This window comes from Syngnathus scovelli, chromosome 2, assembly GCF_024217435.2.
Source record: "Syngnathus scovelli strain Florida chromosome 2, RoL_Ssco_1.2, whole genome shotgun sequence".
Lineage (NCBI taxonomy): Eukaryota > Metazoa > Chordata > Actinopteri > Syngnathiformes > Syngnathidae > Syngnathus > Syngnathus scovelli.
Window position 1 is genome coordinate 10933739 of NC_090848.1, and position 27909 is coordinate 10961647.

The window sequence follows — 27909 nt, forward strand, 5'->3', positions numbered from 1 at the left end:
TGGGACAATCCCATGCTCCCATGTTTGTGTTCCAATTTGTCTGCGCATCCCTGCTCAAAACAAAGTCAATATATAAACATGGATGAGAGAATTTGTTGTGGATGAACTTGATTGTTTTACCTCAATCAATAAAACACGTTTTGGATGAAATAGAGCAGACAGAGAGATAAGCCTTCTCTTCCAACATCAGTGTGTGACCGTACAGATTAAGTCAAGATAAGTGACCTAATGCTTTTGGTATTTATCCAAAATTTAGACTATTATTATTAAGATTGCTGCTCCATTGATGCGAATTGGTAATCTGAAATCGTTTTTGGACGCGGAAAATTGGTTTTGAAATTGATTTATGAAGATGCAAGTGCATCAAATTGAGCTGAATTTAATTGTTAATTTGCGCAGACTCACACACGCGCACAAACACACGCATACACGCGCGCACACACGTACGCACGTACACAATTTTTGAAACATAACTCAATATGTTTTTATATACTTTCAATTATATATTTTTTATTTATAGTCATCAACATTATGAAGTGATAATCAAAACAGAATGTTTATCATTTAGATTCTTATATTCTTAATTATAGGTAGCTTTTAAAAACTTGATATTTTCTCAGTCAGCTTTATGATGACTTTCAATTTATAGCTGTGCATTGTCAAGAGTTGATATCTTAAATGTCTTGACCTCATAATGTATTTGAGACCATTTAAATTCAAAGGTCTTTCCATACCTTCTACTGTATTTGACACTTTCCAGCCTCCATTTGGTAAATCTGTAAGTCTTCCAGCAGGTGGCAGTGTAAGATTGCATTGAACAGATTGAACGGTTGTCCGCTGTCCATAGTTGGATGTAGAAACTAATTGGTTAAGAGTCTCTATGAGTGGTTCAAAAATTGCACGCTGCAGATTCCAAATCAAACTGTATTACGTAAATATCTCATGCAAATTCATACATTTTAATTGTTATAAATGTATAAAATTATTCTAATTGACGAATTTCAAATGTACTGTGAAATAAATCAACAAGTGCGGCACATGATTTTAAATGAAGGGTTTGCAACAGAAATACCAAGCACAACAACAAACAAGTTTCTGCTTAATCCAAACAAACATCAAATTTGAAGAAGCAATATTTAGGAATTTATACTACTAAAAAATACATGTCATTTGATCAACTGTATTCATTCATTGTATCCACTGTGCTGTTAGTAGCTGCAACAATATTAAAACAGTTGCTAAATAAAATAATCAAAAAATGCTTCGTTTTCACCACACAACACCGCTATGTGTGCTAATGGGTGCGTGTTGAGTGCCACAATTAATGTGGGATCATATCTCAGGGTGATATAATGGATACATTCATGGTAGGTGTTCAGGCTATTTTAAACCTCTCCTTTATGCTCAATGGATGTTATACTATAAGCACCCAAGGGTCCATCGATTATGAATACTGTACTTGCAACCAGCCAATCATAAATCACCTACGAAAATAATGGGTACTCTACAAGGTATACCCAAACAGCCACCTTTGCTGTATGATGCAGAACTGCTTATCTGCAGTATATAAAAGGGATATATTTTTAAAAACACCTCTTATTATGGTGGTGAGCTGGCTAGCATGTTGCCTCACAGTTTGAAGGTACGGGGTTCTCTTTGTGTGGAGTTTGCATGTTCTGGAGAACACGCAGGCATGGGGAGAACATGCAAACCCTCAAGAATGCCCTCATGACATTTTTAAAGGACTGGCTTCCACACTGTGACAACTAAAGGCCTCGATTCGGCCCACTGGAAGCACCGATGTTACCCCAGTCAGAAAATATTCCCCCAGACTCTCACCATCAAGTATCCTGACAAGATGAGCAGGTTTCATAAAGCAGGGGAATCACTCAGCCTACAGGGAGCTAAAAACAAAAAAACTCAGAGAATAATGGTCTCCTTCACATTTCCCTGAAGAATGTGTATTCTGTGCAGCTTCCAAATCGTAGATGATCATTCTTGTCATGCAAAGTTCACAGAGCCATGTTTTCGTGTAAGTCTAACATGAGGTGTGGCCGAAATCCGTGCCGAGGCAGCTGAGACTAAGTTAGGGCATTTTAGCAATCGAAGTGGCTCTTCTCATTCCCTTTACTATCGCTGCAGGAGAGGCACGCGGACCTTGACACAACAGGAGAAACTGATAAGACAAAACAAACCAGTCGGAACTGCAAGCAGGGCTCCACAGGTGGATGATGTTAAGCTGGTTTGTGAGATCACAAATCTTTGCAGTGGACACTTGACCGCCTTCCACCATAATCGGTCATGTCCATATGTTTATATTTTTGTCTTGCCGCACCTTCTGGCTCTGCATTGAATAAAAATGACATTATCCTTTTGAAAGCTCTTTTTTAATCTTACTTTTCTTATCCCAAGGGAAAATGTTAATGGCAACAAAAAGTAGGCGGCAACAAAAAAAAATACATCTTTGGAGGTAATTAGAAACAGACCACCTGTATATTGTAGCATGTTGGTGAATCAATCACAGCTCCTAATTTTGTTCAACCGTACTAAATCCCGGCCGGGGACATTAGCACCACTGAGAGCGCTGACATCATGGAGACGCTGGGAACTCCCCTCTCAAATTGCTTCATCTACTATGTCCCACATGTTTTCATGCATTACCTGCTGTAACAGAATTTCAGACAACTGCAGCCAAAGAAGGAACTTTGATACCTTGGCACTTTCTGACTGGATGGAATGATTGTTGGTTCCCAAACATTATATCAACCTGGTTGGTAAGAGAAGGTGTGAGCATGTGCATGTTTAAGAGCTTTAACGTCATCCTCGCATGCGAGAGTGAGCATGAAAGTCTCTTGGGAAGGGTGTGGAAAGCTAACACTTCCTAATGGGTTCAAGCTGCGCAAAAAGCAAATGGAAATCATCATTTCCTGCTTTCTCCACTTTTACAAAGAGGATTTATAATTGTCTCAACTAATGTAAACTCCACTTTCCTGTCTGCTAGCATACACAATTTGTATGTTACAGCGGCAACAATGACCTTCGGAGTGCTGCTCGGATGGTGGTGAATGTCGCAGGGATGACGTCATGCAGCAGAGGCCTTTTCACAACAGGGTTATTATCATGCACAACTGGCTATGCCATCACTGAAGCTCAACAAAACTGACCTCATACATCATTTGCTATCTGGCAAAAGGAGAATAACAGAACAGTCGAACGATGACAAATGGCTCGATAGTCTCACCTCACTTTATTTATCGAGCACTTCAATGTTTTTAAATCACAGTTATTAGAGTCAATAGCTGAAAAGCTGTGATTTAATGTTTTTTTTTTTTTAGGAGTTAAAAGGCAGTATGTTATTTAGTTTTCAGGACTTGATGGTTATTTCATTAAACATTTCTATACAAAAGGCTTTTAAAGCTGCATTTTTTTGTTTTGGTGGAGATTACTCAATCAGTAATCTATAACGAGAAGCAATACTTTTTATTTTATTGATCATTTCATGATTTTTTGTATTCTTTCAAAATCAGTTTATTTTTATTACAACTCTACTACAACCCAGTGTTTCTATTAGAGTTGTCATTTTTGCGTATACAACCATGGTGCATGAGTAATTCTGGGTTTGGGTAAAAACAAAATAATCAAGGGTTATTTTTTTTTAGTCCAAGATTGTTCCACTGGGAATCAAATCGTTCCCCAGATACTATTTAAATATATCCCCAGAGCAGGAGGCTGTGCACAGCATGATAAACGACTTGGGGTCTCAAGTAATGTCACAATATGTTCTGTCCTTTAACCTTACATCTAGCAGGAACAAGTCAATTTTTTAAGTAAACGTTTGAATGGAGGAAGGGCATCAGCTCCTCCTACTTACACACACACGCACACATGCATGCACGCACGCGCTTTCCCAGCTGTAAAGGTGGGAGGGGCCCTCTGCTGAGAGCTCAGGAGGCATTGTAACAGAAGAAAAAGTTCACTGGAGCTCTCACAGTCCATCCCACAACATGACAGCCTGTGCAGGGAAGTGAAGCTCACACCTGATCACGGACCGCCGGTATCGGGCACTGAGCGCCATGCAGAGCCGGGCAGGAAAAGCCCCCAAACGGGAGATGGTGATAGAGTCACCCCAGAAGTACAAGTGCGTGGCTGAGATTGAGGCGGAGGCTGGATCACAGGTATCCTTGGTAAGTTGATGTTCACCCACCATACACTTCATTGAGTGAGCTGAACCCGAGATAGAAGTAATCGAATCTGATTGTTTCTAAACACATTCCCCATCTCTGTGATGGACTTTTAAGAGCAGCTTTGAAGATGCCTTTTAAAAGCAACTGGACGGAAAAGGGAAATAGCAGCTCCAGGGTATACCTCCCAAAGGGGATTGAATGTTGATCCTTATTTTTAAGAACTAGAGCTCCCTTGCTTCCTGTGCCACAGATACTGGAAGTTTGAAAAACTTCACACATGCTTTGAACACAGAAAAGTAAAAAAAAACTTCTACTATCCAATAAGTCTTTAATGGCGAGCTGGTTTGAAAATGTTTTGGCATTGAGGTATCAGCGCTATAGCGAGTCAACAACCCAAATGATGATGATGTAACAATTGCTGGGGCCTATCACAGCCCAATTTTAGACATGTTCACCCAGGCCTGATTGCCAGTCAATAGCAGGGCTTATTCAGGCCACTTTCTCAACATCTTCTCGGCAAATCTCAGCGTATCAGGAGCCAGCATTTATTTGCCTGCATGCGCTTTCAGACAGAAGTAACTGAAGCACACCTGCTTTACCAGAAAAAATAGATGCATGTCACTGCAGCAGCAGCAGCAGCATCATATGCTTTTGACACAACGCCAAAAGGTTTCAATTTGTTGTTCGCAGAACACAAAAAAATGGGGATGCTCTACTACCTTGGCTTAAGAGATAATTAAAAACAGATTTGACGCATTTTAAAACAACCTTGCATAATAATTTTGACAATATTTGCTACCATCTGAATGTTACCGGATGGAGATGGGGGACAATTTCTAATGTGTTGTGGGGGGGAAAAAGAAAACTACTGTAAAGGCTGGCAAGATGTTTGTCACACTTGCAGCTTCACTCGCCTCTCGTTGCATCTGCATGTGTGAGACATGCGAGATGGTTCTCTGAAGAGTAGTAAATTATTTGGTATATTAAATTAAAAGAAAATACAAAAATGAGTAGAAATATGAAAGTGAAAACGTAATGTGCAAACTAAAGAGTACAAAGTAGAAAGAGTGCAGATATTTGCAATTATAAAAATATGTTGTATGAAAAATATTTGCGCAGGTTCAGTGCAGATTCTTGAAACATCTACTTAAGTAAAGTCTTGAAGTATTTGCAGTAGTATTTTTTCCCCCAGCGTCAGTCCACTGTTCTAATTAAGAGACGAGTACTCTACTAATTACAGTTTTGCATTTGAGATCATGACATAGTGACTGGTACAGTCATATGCACGCGTGCGCACGGGCTCATCCCTCCATCGCTCCCTTGACTTATCAAACTGTTCCAACTGATGACCACTTGTGAAAGAACAATGGCAACTTGTCCACACAAGAATACCCTCTCCTACTAACAACAAGCTCTCTGACACATTTTACAGTTACCGGTCACGAGTTTGTTTTGCCACATGTTAATGCCATGCTATTATTTACTTTTGCAGGTCAAGCCCAAGGTCATCGAGCCTCTGGACTATGAGAGTGTGATCACACAAAACAAAATGCAAATAATGAGTGATGCTCTGCGGGACATGCTACAGTTCCCTCTGGATGACTTTCAGGTAAAAGTTCATTACTCCGACATTACTTATCAGCGGTGACTTTAATTAGGGATTGACAGTCTCAACAATATTGTATTGGTTATAGTAATTTGTTCTCTTCATAATGTGCAAAAATCAAAAATGCGGGCATGAACCATAACTAGGTTTAACTTGGGATAATCATGACTTGGTTATCTTCAACAACAACAAAAATAGCGAGCAGTCCAGAGATTTTTGTTGTTTGTTTTCCCCGCAATATTTGCGACAAAATAGATCAAACGTAAGATCATGGCCAGAAATTGTTAACATTGCATCTTCCTCAATTTTTTTTCTAAACATCCAATCAGATTCCTAAACTGTGATTACAAAACTACTCATATTTAAAACGCTGTGACGGGTATAATATCCACTGTTGGGCTTCATTAATTTGCCAGCATTCCTACGCAATTATCAGATAAAATTGTAAATGATACACGCTTTTGTAAATATTTTCAACCCTTTGCTTCACAATACAGCATTTTACTTGCAAAACAATGTAGTGTTACCAGCCAGAGCCAATTTGCTGCCACAATGATACAGCCCATTTTCTGCTGCATATTCGATTTGGCATACGGAGATAAGTATGGGCTTAGCCTGCATAGTAAATCCTCAAGTAGCCTCTGTAACTCTATAGCTTTGAGTTTGCAATTTTAGCATCACCAAATATGAGAGTTCCTTTCATACTTAAAAAAAAAAAAAAAATCTGCAGCAATCGACATCTATTAGGCAAGTTGAGGCAGATGTGAATATTTTAGTGGAGGTTGTTCAAAACCAGACGTAACTATCAATCTTCTACACTATTTGTCTTCATTAGGGTCGCAGGTGAACTGGTGCTCACAAGCCCAAGTGGACAGAAACCCCCAAAGTAAAATTTGTGCTCTCCTGCCTAACCTGCCATATGTTTTCCATCACTGGCCACAAAAAGGAGAGGAGGAGAAGGGAAAGGGGGTGTGAGGTTGGCAGTTTCTCAGGAGTTTACATGCACACATTCCGCCCTCATGCAAGTGCATGTGAACGCACAAGAAGATTGTGGCCTGACTGTGGAAAAAAAAAAAAGAAGAATTGCTTAGTTTAGCTGCCAAGATACCAACCTTCTCGTGCCTCTTTTATGCATCAAGCCCTTCTGCTCAAAGCCCAACATGGAAAGGAATGCTCTTAATTTAACCATAATTGATTGATGAGAGTGTGTGTGAGGTTTTGTTTTGAATGATCTTACATTTCCTTTCCTTCAAGAAAAGGCTTACTTACTAGGATCTGGGTTTAGAGGTGTGACGGTTCAAAATCATGCATGCCAATTTAACTGGAAACTCACTTGTCCACAGTGCACTGCAGGGAGTATGTCTGCGGAGGCGGGTTAGACCTGATGTTCATAATTTTGTGGATGAGTGCAGATCAATGAGGCTTCGAGAGGGAGGGCTGCGCTTTTGTGGGAGTGGTCAGAGACGACTTGAGTTATGGCCAATCAAAGCGGCTTCTTGAGCCCATATGAGGCGCGAATGGCGACAGCAACGAGCGTGGATGGCGACAAATAAGTGCCCGTCCTTCATTGAGATTCCATAAACAATAGAGACTTCAGTCTTCACACAGTTGCAATGTTTGGCAATTTTTTTCCCAGAGGGAATCGCATTACTATCACATTAGCGTTTACATATTCTAGTTGGAATGACAAGCTGTGATGTTTTTTTTATTTTATAAAAAAAAAAAAGCCCTTTTGGTGCCATGATAATCCTAAAAATATGACTTTGCTCATAGTCTACTCATCAATGAGTACAAATAATGCTTGCTTGCATAAGAATATGAGTCATTTAAGAGCAATGACAAATCTAGGTCATTGTAGCTCAATTTTCCAGCACAACTTCCGTGTGTTGAATAACATTTAATGGTGTTGTACTCCCTACGGCTCCATCATTGATTTCCCTCTGTCTGTCTCTATATGTCTAATAAGGTTAAAGAGATTTTGAACTGGGCATCCTACACTGAAACTTCCATCACCTATGTGGCAATGCTGAGAAATTACAAAATCTTCAGGAGAATCTAATTCAATAGAATAAAATGTGGTGGGATTGGATTCTGCGAATTAGCAGGAGAATCCGCAAATTAATATACTCTTGATGTTTTTCCAATTATAAAAGAATAAAAAAACAGTCGCAGGGACTTTACAACCGGAATCATTTATTAGGCCTACTAGATTACATTAAACGTTAGTTAATTTCTGCTTCAGAATGACGTGATGCCGCTTTTAACTATCATTTGATTCTGAGCAAAATTGAGCAGAAGAGATTTCGATCGTTTCATTTTGTGCTTGTCTCATCAGATCTGCACGCTGAAGCGCCAGGGCCGCACTGTGTTCTCCACTGTGCCAGAAAATGCAGACCAAGAAACACACTCACTGTTTGTCCAAGAGGTAAAAACACCACATGAACCCCGCTAACACGTTCATTTTGGTTTCAAAGGCTGAAGAAGAGTCGAGCGGCTCAGATGAAATGATTGCAAATGTTAGCCCGAGATTGAACTATTCCACTCTCTGTAAAATACACAGCAGATGGGTGTTGTTTTTAATGTTACGCATGTTTCGGCTGACTGTGATGAGGGTGCGGCATGATTGTAAGTGGAAAACACATTTTGCCTTAGTTTATGGCATAAATGACAGCATACAAATGGGAATATTTTCTGGATATGTGCCTCTTTCCTCATGTTATGAATTTACAAAACATATCTTAAGTAGGTACATTTTATTCGGGCATTTCTATATTTATTCTACAATGCATAATTTTACTTTGTCTCGCCACAGTGCATAAAAACATACAAGTCAGACTGGCATGTGGTCAATTACAAGTATGAAGAATATTCTGGGGACTTCCGACAGCTTCCCAAGTAAGTCTTTAGCATATGATGGATGTCGGGTTAAATCTGCAAAATGCCAATGTGTTCAGAGATGCACAGCTGAAATTTGCATGTCTTGAAAATGTTTTATCACGAATTAAAGCACACAGGGAAATTTGTTGTTTTGGAGCTACGATTCAAAACAATAGAGGTTGTATTGGTTATCATCTACTGATATATTATGCTATTCTTAGACCATTGTTGATAAGGCTCGTTACAAGTGTTGCTAGTTCACGTTTTTTCACTTGCACAACAACCGTTTGTCTTCCAATTACAAATCAGTGACAATAAAATGTCCAACCTGAAATTAATTAATATGAAAAAAATCAGAATTAAGGCTGAATCTGAGGAGATTATCTTTCCAGATGTTGAGAGTCATATTTAAGATAAGACTGGACAAACACTGGCCTTGGCCTTGACTTTATCCCCAGAGGAAGTTGGATTTTGGAAAAAAAAAATAAAGGTCAAAGAGTCAACCGCCCAACAAAATACTTGACAAGCATTCCTGCACCAAGTGCCTTTGAAAAAGTGAAGCGTCTCAAATCATTTTGCCATGATGAAGAGATAATTTACCAATGTATTTTTTAAATGTGCTGTTATTTAATGAATATGTCAGATCAGGTCAAATTTACTTTTGCCTTCAGTAAAGTGTTAAGACCCGAGAAGCTGGCCACTCATCTTTTTGAGGTGGATGAAGATGTGGAAAAAGATGAGGTAACAAATCTTACAATGCCCCCCGCCCCCCTTCCTTTTCAGACCACCCATAGAAACTCTTAATTGTTCCTAAATCAACTTTAGTAGCATCTTAAATGCACATTCAGCAAATTTGCCTAGTAATTAAATATGAATGGATACCGTATATCTGCTTTGAGTTGTTTTCTTTGGATTTTAGGATGTTTTTGTAAAAGCCTTGATGTGTTTTTTTGGCACTCCCTCCTGCAGGATGAAGACCCTCTTGGGTCTCACAAGGGAGGAGTGTCTAAACACGGCTGGCTGTACAAAGGCAACATGAACGGTGCAATCAGCGTAACTATGCGAGTGAGTAGCATAACAATGTTCTCCACAAATAGTGTACGTCCCATTCCAGAGTCGGTCAGTGCGAGCTGTTCAGGTCTTAAAGATCAGTACAGGCCGTTATTTTCTTATCTTCTTCCAGCTCATGTTTAAGCTTTTCCTGGCCTGCAACTTTGCTTTAAACGGTTTGTCTCGACACTGACTGGAGATTTCAGATCTGGAGTTGTCTTAATGAGGTCTAGGTAAGGGTATCATGGATTAGGGAGTTATAGAACAACACAAGCTGTTCCCTTCAGTTATGTGTGAAGATATTTGTCTAACTTTTTTTTTTTTTTTTTTACCGCTGCCTCATTGCAAATTGTCATTCTATAGTCCTTCAAGAGAAGATACTTCCATCTGGCTCAGCTCGGAGATGGATCATACAATCTAAATTTCTACAAAGATGAAAACACCTCCAAGGAACCGAAAGGAACCATCTTCCTTGACTCATGCATGGGGGTCGTTCAGGTTAGGAGAGGAGCGCCGCTCACACAAACACACACAAATGAGCAAATATGCCCAAAAAACTTTTTTTTTTTTTTTTTTCTTATCTTGGTTTTCCAGAACAATAAAGTGAGGAGGTTTGGCTTTGAGCTGAAGATGCAGGATAAGAGCACATTCCTGCTGGCTGCAGAGAGTGAACTGGAGATGGAGGAATGGATCGGTACACTTAACAAAATTCTCCACAGCAGCTTTGAACAGGCCATGCAGGAGAAACATCACACGGACTTAGAAGATGGTGTTTTTTTTTTTTTTTTTTTTTTTACAAATTTGTCATATTATAATATTCCTCCATTTATTCATCTAAAAGTTCCTCATAATATTATCAAGCAAAAGAACTCTATTTGATCTTCTCCCCAGATGAGGATGACGGAAAAGTCGACCTCAGCTCTGGACGTTTTCAGGACAGTTTTCAGGTGGGTTGTTTTTTTCCTCCTCCATCTATTAAGTGGAGCTTTACTTGTTAGCTCCTCTTCTGACCTTCTCTCAGGCACATTAGCGTTGTACCGTGCAATTTAGAAAAAAAAAAATCATAAATGCTAATTACAAAAGAAGAATCAAAATGAGTGAAACGCAATTTTACCACTATTCGCTGCTGTTGAATTTTCCGAGTTTGGTGTTTTGCTTTCATTTCAGACGGCCAGCGATATTGAGTTTAAAACGAGGAGTGAAACCAGGCTGAAGTTGTTTACGTTGGACCCAGACGCACAGGTAATGTGTCAAATCCAAATGATATGTTCCGTTCATGATTTATGGCTGGCACGGCTTTCTGGCAAGGGTGCCTCTGCTCACAGAAACTGGATTTCACTCGCATTGAGCCAGATGTGCATCAGTTTGAGGAGAAATTCGGGAAAAGGATCTTGGTCAGCTGTCATGACTTGCTGTTCAACCTGCAGTGCTGCATTGCAGAAAACGAAGCGGGACCAATAACCAATGTACGTTCTCGTATAAAAGTAGTTTTGTTGATATGCCTATTTCGATTTCAAATTTTCATTTACTTGTTTTCTTTCTTTCATGAAAGGTGGAACCTTTCTATGTGGTTCTGTCCCTCTTTGACGTTCAGAACAGCAGAAAAATTTCAGCTGATTTCCACGTGGATCTCAACCACCCTTCGGTCCGACAAATGACACCAGGATCAGCTTGTGGCCACGACTTGCACATGAACGGTTGTCAGGGTGAGGACCCCTTTGGCCGCCAAAGGCTGGCCAGCGGGTTTCCAGAGACAGCTCTCCAATACCCCAAGCAGGGGGTCTTTTCAGTCACGTGCCCCCATCCTGAGATCTTCCTCGTGGCGAGGATTGAGAAGGTCCTCCAAGGGGGTATCACCCATTGTACTGAACCCTACATGAAGAGCTCAGACTCCACAAAGGTGCCCGCATGACAATGACAGCATGTTACCATGTACCTCCGTGATATATTTGTTTGTTTACCCCAAAAATAATCTCCTGTCCTGATTAGGTGGCTCAAAGGGTGCTGAAGAATGCAAAGACGGCCTGCAGCAGATTGGGCCGGTACCGAATGCCGTTCGCCTGGTCTGCAAGGTCCAAGTGCATTTTTGGTTCTCCTTGAATCTTGAAAATTTTAATTTAGTAACGTTAGTCCACTTTAAGATATCATGCCATAAGATATCTTGCAAGCATCCCATACCATTATTATGACATTTGTGTGGGCCACAAGTCAGCTAGATTAGGTCAGAGTGAGGCTCCCAAGCTCCATTGCTCGCCGCAATTTCTGTTTGACTTAATGTTGCATAGAAGAGGATCTACGTGATTTACACTGAAACCCGAGATATTAAACTGAAATGTCATTTTCACTGCGGCATTATTTATTCTCACAGGCCCGTATTCAAAGATGCATCGGGAACGTTGGACAAAAATGCTCGCTTCTCAGCTCTTTACCGTCAAGACAGCAGCAAGTTGTCAGATGACGACATGTTCAAACTTCTCGCTGACTTTAGAAAGTAAATTTCTCCTTTACTTTCTGTATGCTAATATCCCTCCAAGATATTCTTACATCTGTTTTCCTTCATTATTCGACTCTCTCAACAGACCAGAGAAAATGGCTAAACTCCCAGTGCTGTTGGGGAACCTGGATATAACCATTGATTGTGTGGCCCCGGATGTGACCAGTAAATCTACAAAATGATACAAAAATAATCCTCTACCAAAAGCAACTTTATATCAAAGCACCTTCTTGTCCCCTTACTGCAGATTGCCTCACTTCCTCCTACATCCCTTTGAGGAACTTTGACGTAAATGGGTCAAGCAGCGCCGCTCTGGAGGTGGAGGAATTTGTACCCACCATAGCCAAGTGCTCCCAACCCTTTACTATTTATAAAAACCATCTTTATGTACACCCAAAGCACCTGAAATACGATGGTCAGAAATCTTTTGCTAAGGTATGTGCAGTTAAACCAATTTTAAAGAGTTTTTTTCCTCTTCTTATTTGCCCCATTGTTATTGAAATATGCAGCTTTCATTTTCCGCAATATTTTTCCTTCACTGGTCTGGGACGTTTCCGTTTCCATTTACTTTAGCTGTCAGCGGGATTTTGCCATTTCAGAAGAAATTAAAAATCCAGGTCCAGTAAAAACCCTGCCACAGTTTGGCTTCAGTCACAGGTGCTCCACTGGTGCTTCTACTCACCATAGAAGGTTGAGTCGAAGCATCTGTGAAACTATGAGAGGGTTTTTACTGCATTCCCCATCTCTGAAAGTCACAGGCTGAGGATTTATTTATTTATTTATTTTTTACTTTTTCTAGTCATCCTTCCTTAATGTATGCCCTCTCTCTTCAGGCCAGGAATATTGCAGTTTGCATTGAATTCAAGGATTCTGACAAAGAGGAAGCCCAGCCGCTAAGGGTATGTTTGCATGATGATTTTTTTTGCAGAGATAATATATTTGCCAGGAGTTCAGAAATTTGCATACAAGTAATTTGACACAATCAGATTCACTGGGCATTGATTGAATGGACACTTAATGGAAAATTGCTTTAAGATGAGGGAGGGATCCAAATCATGAGTTATTTTCAAGTCTTAACCCAAGTTACTGTGGCTAGTGGAAAAATTGAATATTAAAAAGGATGAAATTACTGTAGTTGAGTCATACTTGCCATACACCTTGTCTGGTGTATTTTCAGTTTTCAGATGAGTTTAGTCTTTTTGTTTTAGCCTAATGAACCATATCTGCTTTCTTCAATTAACCTCAGCGCATCTATGGTCGTCCTGGAACTTCTCTATTCACCAAGCAAGCCTACGCAACTGTTTTGCACCACCACCAGAACCCCGAATTCTATGACGAGGTGACGTTTCTGTCTGAGCACAATGGATCACTCGAGTAATCTTTGTGCTCACGTGACAAGATGAGACTGTTTTCCAGTGCCATTTGTCTATTCTGCAGTATAATGAAAAAACATCATTTAGGAATCGCTAACTCTCTCGCAACCCAGATAAAGATAGAATTGCCGACTCAGCTGCACCAAAAGCACCACCTTCTTTTCACCTTCTATCACGTTAGCTGTGACAGCAACAAGAAGAAGAAAGATGTGGTGGAGACTCCAGGTAGGCTGTTCCTCGAGCACCACATACTAAATTGGTGAAAGTATTGCCAAAGACAATGAATTCGTACCATTGCTGTGGAAGTCGGTCAAAGGGGGAGGGTGGGGAAATTGGGAATTTGCAGAGTATGATACTATCTACCGTAAGGCAACATTCATTTTGTGACTTTATTTGGCTTTGTGCTGGGCAACTTTTGGTCCGAATTCAAGGATACACGCGTTAGCAGTAAATTACCAAGAAAAAAATGTGTGATAACTTATTATATAGAAGTATTTGAACTTATCCTTATTGCGGGCCCCATTGTAGTTATTTATGCTTTTTTTTGTACTGTGATTTGATTATGACTGTGAACCTATATTATAAAATTTAAACTGTACAAATTCAAAAGCCAGTAAATAATTGTTCAACTATTTTTCATTTGACTTTAGAAAGGTACTGTTAACAAAAATGCTTGCAATACAAAGTTGACGCACATGAATTGCCTTCATGGGGCACATAAGATGCATAAATAATACATAATGAATAATAAATAATAAATTCTAAATAATGAAGAACAAATAAGTAAGTAAGTAAGTAAATAAGTAAATAAATAAATAAATAAATAAATACTATACTATACTATACTATACTATACTATACTATACTATACTATACTATACTATACTATACTATACTATATTGAAGAGCACAAAGATGAAAAATCCATAAGGTATTTCTTCACCCTTTTATTTTCATGCTTATTGATATCCAGAGAGGACTGGTAAAAATATCCGCTTTGTTCCTACAGTGGGCTCAGCATGGTGGCCTCTGCTAAGAGATGGTCGGGTCAACATGAGTGAACAGCAGCTACCTGTGGCTGCTCATTTGCCTGCGGGCTACCTCAGTTGCCAGGATGCTATCACAAAGGTAAAAATAATAAATGAACAATAGTCCATTTGTAAAGTACATTGGCTACACAATTCCAATTATTCCGGTTTGAAAGGTCCCAGTGGGATTTGATTGCGAGCTTTTACGAACCACTTACTATTCTAGTCATGTATCTCAATTCACCTTTTGTCATTGCAGCATTCTACCTTGGACATTAAGTGGGTTGATGGAGGAAAGCCGCTGTTCAAAGTCTCAACACATCTTGTTTCCACAATTTACACTCAGGTATCATGTCACATGAAGACCTCTCATTGCTTGCTGTTTGGAAACTCTTCAGCATTCACTATTTCTTCTAAAATTGCACAACAATTCCGAATTGAATTAGGATCAACACTTGCACAACTTCTTCAACCACTGTGAAAGCTTCAAGGTGTCAGAACAAGCATCAGAGGGCGGGCTGGTGAAATTCCTAAAGGTTACACATTTAATTTCTTCAGGGACAATGAGACTCGCCATGTATTCATGTCCTAATAAATGCCAACTACTCCCTTCTTTGCCAGAGTCTCCACGCTGTTGAAGGGCATATCATGGTGAACTTTCTTCCCACCATCCTCAACCAGCTGTTCTGTGTCCTCACCAGCGCCACGCATGAAGATGTGGCTGTCAATGTGACGAGGCGAGGCCACAACCCTCTGCACCGTGGGCTACACTGCACTTTTATTTCCCATTTAACAATATCTCTTTCCCATTAGGGTAATGGTGCACATTGTAGCGCAATGCCACGAAGAGGGGCTTGAGCATTACCTGAGGTCTTATGTCAAGGTTGCAATGTGTATTGTGGATACAACGTAAACAAAATGCTTTCTCCATTAAAAAAACATAACATATTTTTTTCCTTTGAACAGTTTGTCTTCAAACCAGAGCCGTATTCCTCCGATAATGAAAAGAATGTTCATGAGGAGCTGACAAAAGCCATGACAGCAATCCTGAAGCCATCCACAGATTTCCTAACAAGAAACAAGCTGCTAAAGGTAAACTATACTCACAACTAACTATTGAAAAAAATCCTTGAAACATGTGGAAGTGAAGAAGCTATCATCAATGTGTTTCTTTAGAAAGGTTAAGTAGAGTTTCTGACATTTTTAAAACAAAAATACATACAATGATAAAGACATAATGGTATTTGTACAACTTTAAAATAAATAAGTAAATTACCTCAAAATAAATGGATTATTTTGAGAATGTTCCACAATGTTGTTTTTGCTACCAGACTTTTTCCACTGGTTTGGACTGTATTAACCTTTAAACATGAATAGACAGTGCAATACCAGGAAATTAAGTAAGCCTCTTTTTGTTTTGTTGTTTTTCCTGCTTCTTTTTTAACAAATGTGTACTTTGTATTGAAGCATTCTTGGTACTTCTTTGAAGCGTTGGTCAAATCAATGGCTCATTATCTCGCCGAGAGTGGTCGAGTCAAAGTAAGTCTTTTATTATAAGAGCCCTGGCCTCCATGTCCCAAATTGAAATTCTATTTGTTTAATTTCTTATCTTGGTGCAGGCGTCAAGAAACCAACATTTTTCTGCCTCCTTCTACCATGCTGTTGAGATCTTGGTCAACATGCTGATGCCTCACATCACACAGAAATACAAAGACAACCTGGATGCGGCACGCAATGCCAATCACAGCCTGGCAGTTTTCATTAAGGTTGGTTTCAAACCCGGAATTTAGAAGAAACTATCTTTCTCCTTTGTTGAAGGTGTGTGAAAACATTGACTTTGTTATTTCTATTCCCTCACCAGCGCTGCTTCACCTTTATGGACCGTGGTTTTGTGTTCAAACAGATCAATAATTACACAAACTGCTTCATACCTGGTGACACCAAGGTTTGGAAATGCAGCACTTTCAGACTTTGTTATGAATGGCCTTAAAGCCACCGAGTGTAAAATTTCACATATTTTTCTTCCAGACTTTGTATGAGTTTAAGTTTGAGTTTCTGAGAATTGTGTGCAACCATGAGCATTACATCCCACTCAATCTTCCCATGCCACTTGGAAAAGGACGCATACACAGGTTCCAAGGTAAATTTGACTGCAGTATTTATGACTGCCATGGATATCTTCAAGATGAAGTTCCAGTAGTTTAAAATATTCCCCAAAATTGTATGCATCAAATTAACAAGTATGAAATGCAGTTTCAGTGAATTATCTTTTTTTATTTTAATTCATAATTTTGTTTTTTTCAATTTTAGTATGATTATTTCATTTGCTTTCATTTTGTTTCATAGATTTCCAACTGGACTACTCACTGACTGATGACTTCTGTCGAAATCACTTCTTGGTGGGTCTGCTGCTGAGGGAGGTGGGCAGCGCTTTACAGGAGAGCCGAGAAGTCCAGCAGATCGCCATCCAGGTTCTGAAGAGACTGATGGTTAAACACGCATTTGATGACCGCTACGCTGCCAAAGTGAGTGTCAAGCTCGTACTTTAGTCAAATTTAGTAGTCAGAAAAACAGGTAAATCATTATTTGATAACCCCAGCTCCACAAGTAAATCCCTTTATTTTGCGCATGGGTTATTTGAAAAGTCTCACTGGTCCTTCAAGTCTGGAATGATTCATCTAATAACTTCCATTCCAGAGCCATCAGGCCAGACTTGCTACCCTCTACCTTCCCTTGTTTGGCCTACTACAGGAGAACGCACACAGGCTGGAAAGCAAGGAGTCCATCCTTCCAAGCCACCACAATGTAAGTGAGACATCTGATGGTATCACAAGGAACTGCAGCGAGAAGTGCAACGACGCTAGAGAGTAGAAAAGCTCATTTTGAAAATCAGTGTTTTATTTTTCAAGCCATTTTCCACTGTGTTTGTCTTGACTTGGGTCGTGAGTGAGTTTAAACGTATCATTCAGGGCACCTTAGCAGATTTTGTTTTCATCTAAACGAAGATGCACGTTTTTATAGTGTGCGAGGAAGCTGTCGAAAACAGATGCAAACTTCACGCAGGCCAAAGATTCGAACCCAGAATCTCCACCCTGAGACAGACGCACGAGTTCATTATAATCAGAATGTGCTGCTCCAATTGTGATTATTATGATCCATCTTATTGACAGGGAGCTATACAGCCAAATTTGTCATTTTAAAATGTGTCCGCACCCTTCTCTTTTTTGCTGTGTCTTATTGCCAGAAACCACGAGAGGACTTACTTGTGCCAAACTCTTTGGTGACCCCCCAAAAGCATAGCATCGATGGTTCTCTTCACAAAGATGTTTTTGGAGCAAGTGAGTTCCTTCAAGACCATCTTCTGGGTATGGCTGCACGCTAGGATGTTAAATTCATAGCACAGAATAACTGAAATGATGAAAACCATTGCTCCACAATACTTAAGTTCTTTAAGGATAATTTTCTCAGACCAAACAACTCCTGCTTTATTTTTGATACGCTCACAGGTAAGAGTTCATCTCCAATCTTACTCTACGTATTTTAGACCACAATGTTTCATTTGAGAGTCCTGTCTGAAGTTCCCCTTTTTTTTTTAGCTTGGAACAATATAGAATTATTTGTTCGTGTGGAGTGCTGATAATTCTAGCTTGAGCCTTTAATGTAGCTGTGCACTAACCTTGATTTGTCACTGTAGCTTCTCCTCACAGCTGCACTCCCAATGCCATTCACCTTGCAGACTCCAGAGGTTCCCTGGTCTCCACCGACTCTGACAGCAGCCTGCTGGAAAAGAGTTGCGAGAAGGTAGACAACTACACCAATAGCACGCTGCATTTTTACTTGCTCTTCAAAACACAGAACAGTTCTATTAGATTTTTTTTGCTGTGTGATTAGCCTTCAGCTAAAAATGCCCCATAGCCCCACCTCTCTAACATCTTGGATAAATTTAGTAGGAGTCACTGTATCAATGTGCTCTGCGAGCTGGTAACCACTTCAGAGTTGGGATAAGCACAACCCCGACACTAATGAGGATAAACCGTGGAGAAAATGGATTGCACAGTCAATGGGGCTTCTCTCCCCCTGGACCTTATAAAGCCAAGTTCTGCTTCATACTAGTGGTATGCGAGCTCCCTCTAGTGGTGTGGGAAGAAATTACTGCCTTCTGTTGTATTTAACTTTTAAGTTCAATTCTTGTCATCTCATCTTTATGAATTGTTTGTTTTTAAACTTGTATCTGGGTGCAATATTTTAATTAACATTCAAGTGTCGGTGACGGAATCTATACTTATGTACAGTTTTTTATTTTGTTATAGTTGAGCCCGGTGTTTAAAGCGTGTATTAGGTTATAGAGGTTTAAAGTTTAGTTATATTCAATATACTTGCCATGTATGCTTTATATTAGCCAAATAGCTTCAGCTTCCTGTATTTTTTTTTGTTTTGTCTTTTGTTTCCCCTTGGCAGCAAGCATGCATCTTTTGTTTTACCTCCTGCTCATGGGTTTTGAATTGATTTTCTAAGAATATGTTTTTCGCATTTTCTCTCAGTTTCAATTGAACTTCCTCCCACTCTTTTGTATCAGAACCATTATGCTCTGGGCAGTGCCGTGCTGCGTTTTGACAAAATGGACCGAGATGAGAGCAAAAACCTGCTCATGTGTTTTCTGCATGTCCTCAAAAGCATGTCAGATGGTACGTAGAATACATTTCTTTGTACTATCAATATATCACTATTTAGAAAAAAAAAATCAATTCAGACTCACTTTAGATTTGCCAGATATGCGTAGACGAAAACTTGCATAAACCAGTTTTAGGCTTCACCCATTACTGTGACTGAGCAGCAGGTTCAGAAATGGATGGATGCCTAAGCATTCGTCCATTAAGAACGCCAAGAACATAACAGCTCACGTTTATTCCCCTCAGATGCCCTTTATGCATACTGGAACAAAGCATCATCATCCGAGCTAATGGACTTTTTGACACTACTAGAGTAAGTACGGCTCTAAAGCGTACAACACTGTGTGCAAATGGTCCTTATGCTTTATTTCATGTGGTTCAATTCACAGAGTCTGCCTTCATCAGTTTAGATACATGGGGAAGCGAGTCATTGTCAGGTAGAGTAAATGTTATTTTTAATCAAATAGAAAAAAATAAAACCTTTTTTTTTTTTGAGTTCTTGAATACTTTTGCTGTCATTACTGCTGCTGGCAAACTATCAAAAACAATGAATGCTGTACTATGTCCCTTAACCACTCCTGCATGGGTAAGAGTCCACTAACATGGCTTGAGGCTTCTTTTTATTACGTAATAGCTTTCTTCTACTACGCATCCGTTTTCTGTAAAAGCAATTCTGACGCACATTTGTTTTCCTGCCAACAGGAGTCACGAAACGGCAATGTGTCTGAGTCCAGACAGGAAGTCGTTGACTTTGCCCGTGTCTCGAAACAGGGCAGGGATTCTGCATGCCCGCTTACAACAGCTTGGGGCAGTGGAGAATTTGTTCACGCTCAACAACAGTAAGACTGTCTTTTAACGAAGCTCTTGTAAACTACTGGAGTCTAAGGTTTGATATCCATGTCAGAACAAGAAGAAAATAAGAGTTGTGTCATATCTGTAACGAGAAACGTGATCAAATATAAACGATAGCTTGCACAAATTACAATAACACTTATCTTCTTCCAAGCAACATTGAGTAATCAAGCAATAAATCAGGACGTATCACATAAACAGCAATAAAAATTAGAAAAAATCTACAAAGACCTTGTGTTGTTGCCATCAGTGTACTCCCATACAGAAGCCGATGTAGCCACCCAATGTTTACTGGAGGCCAACGTGTCCACAGAGGTGTGTCTGACTGTGCTCGACACGCTGAGCATTTTCATCATGGGATTCAAGGTACACTATTTGGAAATACCTTGAACGTGAAAACTAAGAATGGGACTTTTAAAACATTTCAAATCAGTTCGGAAACAAACTGAATAAAAAATACCCCTTCTACAGATTGTTAGTGGATTCTGTGGCTGTGATGAGATTTAACCAATTATACTGTATTATTTTCCGCATGCAATATGTTCACACACACGTTTCCTTCCTCAGAGCCAGCTGAACTCAGATCTTGGCCACAACCCACTGATGAAGAAAGTATTTGAGGTGCATCTGTGCTTTCTGCAGATTGCTCAATCTGAGGCTGCTCTCAGGCAGGTCTTCATCTCACTGAGGACTTTTATCTACAAGGTGAACCATCTTGACATTTCAAATACACCATGGACTCTTTAATTCATGAATCAATTCATGATTAGGCCAGGCTTCTAAGTTCCCTCTCACTGCAGCATGACTGTTAACGAGGGCACAAAGCAAGCAATTTGAATGAATTTGCTGTGAAAGATGATGAACAAGTGGAGAATGGAGAATAGTGGGCTGCTTACTCGGATCACAGATCCACATTTTATACCCTTACTGTATGTGCAATGACCCGGTGTCTGAATTCGTATGCCCATTTTTTTTGTATCCTGTGTCACTAAGGCTTTTACGATGTGTCAGAAAAGTTCTGGGATAGCAAAAGATCTTTGTAAGAGTTTTCCACATGGAAGTACTGCTAGATGGATTCTTCCGAGATTCTCTGCAGCTCCGACATCACAACCGTCTTGATGTTTTTAAAATGGGCCCACTTGAGCTTAGCAAAGAGGAGAAAAACTCATATGAAGGGAGGTTGGGGGAGTGGGAAGTTTGTTCTGACATGGCAATCTTCCACTCCGACAGATGCTCAGGGCGTTGCGTGGCGAAATCTGCAAAATCAGATTTTTGTTTCTAATTAGATTTTTTTTTGGTCTCCCTTGTAAACTCCAGTTCCCCTGCGCGTTTTTCGATGGCCGGGCTGACATGTGCGCCTCCCTATGCTATGAGATATTGAAGTGTTGCAACTCCAAGCTGAGCTCCCTCCGCAATGCCGCCGCTAATCTCCTTTACATCCTCATGAAAAGCAACTTTGACTACACCGGACGTAAATCGTTTGTCAGAACCCACCTGCAGGTACCTGTTTCTGATGAAAAGCATCCTTGGTCTGTCCACACATTGTTTGTATCTCAGCTTTGTTTACTCTGCATTCTGCTCAGGTGGTAATTGCTGTCAGCCAACTGATCGCCGATGTCATCGGCATCGGTAGCACGCGCTTCCAGCAGTCTTTGTCTATTATTAACAACTGTGCAAACGGTGATCAAAGCATCAAGGTCAGTTGTGGGTTGGTGATATATGATACAATGAAATCAGCTTTGTTTTTATGGCTTTGTACACAACCAATACAAACAGCAGATTAAAAAATGGCCGTGAGGATAAGCGCTTCGGATAATGATTGGATGGATAATAAAGTACACAGTCCTAATAGGTACACGCTGGCCAGCCTCCAGGAGCACAAATGCAGCAGCTTTTTGAATTTCCATTAACCCTGCAATAGGCTGGTGACCATTGCAAGGTGTAGTTCACCTTTGGCCCATAAAGTTAGCTGGGCTAGGCTCCAACTTACCCTTGACCCGAATGAGAACAGTAGTGTATAAAAGGGACGGTCGTCAACTTAAAGTCTTATGTCACTTTCTGCGGGTGACTTCAGTTTACCAAATGCTAGCTCAGTTAGTTCATTTATTTCTGATTGTTTTGTTTACTTCTACTTCACTTAGCAGTCCAGATTCTGAATCAATTCAAAGCAACATTTTCTATGCTTAAGTGGACTAATGTATGTGGTTGAGTGTACACTGCTGTGTTTTCCAGCACACTGCGTTTCCATTAGATGTGAAGGACCTGACCAAACGAATCAGAACGGTGCTAATGGCCACCGAGCAAATGAAGGAGCACGAGAACGACCCGGAGATGTTGGTGGACCTCCAATATAGTTTGGCCAAGTCGTACACAAGCACACCAGAGCTCCGCAAGACCTGGTTGGATAGCATGGCGCGGATCCACAACAAGAATGGCGACCTTTCAGAGGTGACCACAAAAAGAACAGATAGTGACTTGCACTTTGGAGCTAATCTGTTTTGTCTGCTTTACTTTCAGGCAGCCATTTGCTACGTGCACGTTGCAGCTCTGGTTGCCGAGTACTTGTGGAGGAAAGGTGAGCTTACTGTGGCCCCTTTGCTACGATATTTTTATGACCCCTTCCGCAACACTTTGCCCAAGTACACCTTTGCTTCGCTCTCTTCATTTGGAAGGAATGTTGAAGCACGGATGCTCAGCCTTTCGCGTCATCACTCCAAATATTGACGAAGAAGCTGCCATGATGGAAGACGTAGGCATGCAGGACGTACATTTTAACGAGGTCTGCGTTCTACGTGTCATTCCAAAGCACTGATGCAGCATTTTCTTTCTTCATTATCTCACGTGTCACCTAATGCCTGTATGTAATGTACTATCGCCGTTATCTCTGGCGAGTGTGAATTGTGCTGTGAAATTATGATGGGAAACTCAAAACACACTTTGACACAGGGTGTGGTCCATGTGTGGTTGCACACACTTCTGGCGTTGTGTCAGGGAACCACACTTCAATGGGCAATTTTAAGAGGACAATAAAATGAGTCTGCAATGATTACATTTGCACAGGAGGTTCTGATGGAGCTTTTGGAGGAGTGTGCTGATGGTCTTTGGAATGCAGAGCGCTATGAGCTCATTGCTGATGTCTACAGGCTCATCATTCCCATACACGAAAAACGCAGAGATTTTGAGGTACACACATTTATACCGTTTTTACATGGGACACAAATAGACTCTTACTGTACCCCTATTTTGGACAGTGAAAACAGATTTACCTGAAAATCCTAGTTCTAAAGAAGACACAACAAGGAGACGCCCTAGGCCAGTCCTAATTCTGCCTATATTGGATATTTTAGCTGAGAAAATATTGTCAGTAACACCCAATAATGTTTATACAGTAGATGCGGCATGACTCTTGGAGTATGTTGTTAGTTTTTGGTGTGAAGGCTTTTTGCGCTGAGTGGTTTCCTTCTTGAGACTTGACTCGAGTGCCAATTACTTCCAAAATGCTTTTCCCTGAGCTACATGAAACAAACCACACAGCGTGATTCACGGGAACGTTGCCATTATCAGCAGGGATTTGAGCAGGTTGCATATTATGTATTATTTTTGACGAATACATTTTTATCCCCTGGACAGTACAGTACTTGCTTTCTGGTATCTGTCTAAATCAGACGGGATTACTCCAGCTTCCTTAATTGTGAACCAGAGCAGATCATGTCGAATAGAAAATTGATTGATATCTCCATTGCTAAAATATCTGAGGTAGACAAAGACTGATTTGCCAATCTTAAAAAAAATGTTGTTCTTGACAGGTCAGCTAACTTATCACTGCCGGTCAGCAGCCTCTTCAACCAGGAAAGGACCAAAACTTTTACTGCGTATAATAACACTAAAACAATCCAGTGTTTGTGTTTTGGTGCCGCAGAAACTGACACACGTGTACGATACTCTCCATCGTGCCTACACTAAAGTTTTGGAGGTGATGCATACCGGCAAACGTCTCCTGGGCACATACTTCAGAGTGGCCTTTTTTGGACAGGTAATGCGCTACACTTAAGAGTGACTCATGGTTTTGTGGTGCCAAACAGTGTTTTTATTGATTTCTTTCACATCCCATTCCAGCTCTGCTGTAAGTGTGCACAAAAGTTCTAGACATGTGCATTAGTTATGTTATGTCTTTGAATGAGCATGCTTAGAACTGCACGGCACAAAAGGGAATTGTGATAACGGCGTTCTCTAACAGCCTCTCACTTGCATGTAGGGCTTCTTTGAGGATGAAGATGGCAAAGAATACATCTACAAGGAGCCAAAGTTCACACCTCTGTCAGAGATTTCACAGAGGCTGGTGAAGCTCTACTCGTACAAGTTTGGTCAAGAGAATGTCAAGATTATCCAGGACTCAGGAAAGGTGGGAACACGTTTAAAGAGCTCTACAAATGAACAGTTGGGGCCTTACTTACTGTTGGGTGATAGTCCCAGGGGAACATTTGGTAGGATTTAGTTTGTAGTAATCTGTGACTTTAGTTTACATTGAGTTGAGTTTAGCACATTGCAGTGCAGAGTCTATTTTAAAGGGTAGATCAATCCCAAAATATTATTTTCAATAAAATGGATGTGCCCCCACTAGTCCAAACACAGCACTCTGATTAATATTGTGTTTGTGGACACCCATTTTTATCCATCTCTGGGACGGCCATTTTGCCACTTGCTGTCGACTGAAAATGACATTATAGTAGCATGGGCTCAGGCCACAACCAATCATGGCTCAGTTTCAGAAAACTGGTGAGCAGTGATTGGTTGTGACCTGAGACCTGGCGACTGCGATGCCAATTTCAGTCGACAGCAAATGGAACGATGTCTGCCCTCAGAGAATGATCAAAACAAATGGATTTTGCCTGTTTAATACATATCCCACGAACTCTGTGTTTTGACGAGTTGGGCTGCACAGAATAAAATATTCGAAAGAAAAAAAACTGGGTTGACTTAGTCCCTGTCAGTGCACTGCCAGGTATCCCAATCTTTTTGTCAGCATTGATGACTAATGTAAACCCACAGGTAAACCCAAAAGACCTGGATTCCAAGTACGCCTACATCCAGGTGACACATGTCGTGCCATACCTCGATGATAAGGAGTTGGAGGAGAGGAAGACCGACTTTGAAAAAAGCCACAACATCCGACGCTTTGTGTTTGAGACGCCCTTTACGGTGTCAGGCAAGAAGCAGGGTGGCGTGGAGGAGCAGTGTAAACGACGGACCATTCTCACCAGTAGGTTGAACAGTATTTCTATCGACGTGTTGACTGACAAAAAACATTGTTCTTGTGTGTTTGTGTACCAAAATGACCCCCAGCTATTCACCCTAGGTCACTGCATGGAAGTAAATCAGAAATGTCTTCCTGTTTACTTCTTCCCAGAGTGAAAGATCGATGATTGTCCTGTTGGCCTTAATATGGTTTCTCATGCTCAGTGTAGCACCATAGATAGAAAAGCCAAACAAAACAAGTGGAAGTTCTATACGATATCATTTATTTTCCCCTTTAGCCACCCACTGTTTCCCATATGTGAAGAAGCGAATCGCTGTCATGTACCAACATCAGAGCGACCTCAGCCCCATCGAGGTTGCCATAGATGAGATGAGCGCAAAAGTGGCTGAACTGGGCTTGGTGTGCTCGGCCTCCGAGGTGGACATGATCCGGCTACAGCTCAAACTGCAAGGCAGCGTTTGTGTTCAGGTGCGTATATATATTTGTAGACAACTGGTCAACATTTTAGGCTGATCTGTCCAACTTAATTTTTTCACGTTATTTAATTCCAAAATTTGGATGTGATTTAGAAATAACACATTTGCTAATAATGATATGTACTGTAATGATGAACAAATCATCGCCAGGTCAACGCTGGTCCTCTTGCTTATGCCAGAGCCTTCTTAGATGACACGAGTGCCAAGAAATATCCAGACAATAAGGTCAAACAGCTCAAAGAGGTCTTCAGGTAAGTTTAGAGGGACATCTTCCCGTAGGCCATTACCTTTTTTTATATCTTTCATTGTGAATAGATTTATTGTCGCTTTCAAGTGGCACTAAAAGTTTAGGCCGTGCTTTGGCAGGCATTTTGCAGAGGCCTGCGGCCAGGCGCTGGATATAAATGAGCGGTTGATTAAAGAGGATCAGCAGGAGTATCATGATGAAATGAAGGCCAACTACAGGGATCTGACCCGGGAGCTGTCAAACATTATGCATGAGCAGGTAATCGGGACGCTAATGGTGGAGAGTCGTTTTAGATGAGGCATATTTATTTTTGTTTACAACAGAATAGCGACTGCTTGAAAAATATTACTCGAACATCAATATGCTCTTACACTTTTAAAAATGCTTCACAGTGATGCCTTGAAATACAAGTGACCTGATTCAAGAGACCCTTGATATGACGATTGCTTGAGTTGATTGAAAACTTGAAAACTCACCTCAACTCAATTTACAACAAGTGACAGTTTGGCAAATAAAATACATGTTGTACTTGTAGGGTTAATGTTTTAGTTTTTAATCAAATTTTGGAAAGAGAATTTCCAAATTAATCAGTGGTGTGTCCCTTTAAGCAACTCGTTGCTATTTTGCCATTTCTATCTATTTCAAAAGCGAGAGATGATCCAAAATAAAAAGTGTCGTCATGGAAGTGCAAACGCATTTCCTAGTCTTTAATAGTCAACTATTTCTTCCAGATCAACCCAGTGAATGATGGCATGAGGAGCTCTTTGTCAGACTCAATGGGTATCTTCAGTGCCATTAGTGGCACACCCAACAGCTCTACCATGTTCTGACATTTACATTAAACTCCAGGCTTTCTCATCTTTGCATGCTAGATGCAGTCGCCTCTCCACTCAAGTCCGTAAATAAATTGACAGTGCTAATAACTGTCATTTGTTGTTATTTCTTTCTGATGCACTCCCCTGCTGTGATCTATAGGTCTTCTTGTTTCCCATGGAGACAACAGTGAATAGTTACTGACATTTTGAAATTTTCATTGGCCAACAGTTGTGTTGAGCCTCCTATGACTATTGATCACGTAGCTACAGTACAGATTGGAGAGGTTTCCTGCCTACAGCCATACTTCCATCTTGTGTCATTTCTATGGAGCATGTAATGTGTGCAACCATTTTAGATCCTCATAGAATTATTATTTTATTGGGGGCAATTTTTGCTTTGACTTGTGATCAAAACAATACTCACAGTTATATAACTCTTCACCCTCTGTGACTAATTTTACTGCAATTTACTTATTGACCATCTCCATGTATATTCATATGTCTGTATTTTAGGTCTTCACATTAGAAGGAGCAGCACAATGTCCTATGAATTGAAAGTACAATTTTACAGCGTGCTATGTGTTACTTATTAAAAATACATTCCAATTGTGCTATGACGTACACCGTGGTCACGTAACTTCTACTTGTGTCTCAAGCCACCACTGAACTTTTTTTGTGTAGCGGACACGTGCAATACTTTGTATATCGTCACGGCACTCAACTGCTGTAATAATCACACTTGTCAAAAAAATTGTGCTACTCAACACGTGTGTGATGGCTTGTCGTGGTCAAATCGATTTCTGTCTAGTTGATGATGCCTTCAAATACTTTTCAGATCATGACAATTCCCCATTTGAGGCATATGGACAAACTTTCGTTTTAATTCCCCAAAATATTTTAGTACCTCAAATAAAGTGTTTTTCAAATAAATGTGATTCAGTTTATTTGATGTCTTCAGGACAGGGGTGTAAACTGATAAT

The 27909-nt window shown here is 40.4% G+C and overlaps 1 protein-coding gene across 3 annotated transcripts; it reads left to right on the top strand.

Moving 5' to 3' along the window:
* Nucleotides 1-3941: 3941 nt before the first annotated feature.
* On the top strand, nt 3942-27859 carry LOC125988373 (dedicator of cytokinesis protein 9). 3 transcript variants are annotated; one of them, XM_049753493.2, is made up of 52 exons: nt 3948-4184; nt 5677-5793; nt 8126-8215; nt 8603-8685; nt 9339-9408; nt 9637-9732; nt 10081-10215; nt 10312-10486; nt 10609-10664; nt 10885-10959; nt 11043-11183; nt 11270-11617; nt 11707-11789; nt 12086-12208; nt 12297-12376; nt 12459-12646; nt 13045-13110; nt 13458-13550; nt 13698-13809; nt 14594-14712; nt 14872-14958; nt 15059-15148; nt 15234-15349; nt 15426-15495; nt 15579-15704; nt 16080-16151; nt 16232-16378; nt 16474-16557; nt 16641-16752; nt 16959-17137; nt 17310-17417; nt 17857-17977; nt 18307-18413; nt 19189-19297; nt 19529-19595; nt 19672-19719; nt 19985-20121; nt 20385-20500; nt 20702-20839; nt 21452-21634; nt 21718-21831; nt 22367-22582; nt 22652-22709; nt 22807-22913; nt 23195-23317; nt 24054-24167; nt 24390-24536; nt 25184-25394; nt 25669-25859; nt 26018-26118; nt 26234-26372; nt 26846-27859. In XM_049753493.2, exons 1-52 carry the CDS (start codon nt 4074-4076, stop codon nt 26942-26944), a joined length of 6198 nt encoding a protein of 2065 aa, XP_049609450.1. In that variant the 5' UTR covers nt 3948-4073; the 3' UTR covers nt 26945-27859. The 3 variants fall into 3 exon arrangements, 2 of the variants coding, with proteins under 2 accessions (XP_049609450.1, XP_049609451.1); XM_049753494.2 differs by having other exon boundaries at nt 17857-17950; XR_007488301.2 differs by lacking the exons at nt 22807-22913; nt 24390-24536; nt 25184-25394; ... (2 more) ...; nt 26234-26372; nt 26846-27859 and having other exon boundaries at nt 3942-4184.
* The last annotated feature ends 50 nt before the right edge of the window (nt 27860-27909 follow it).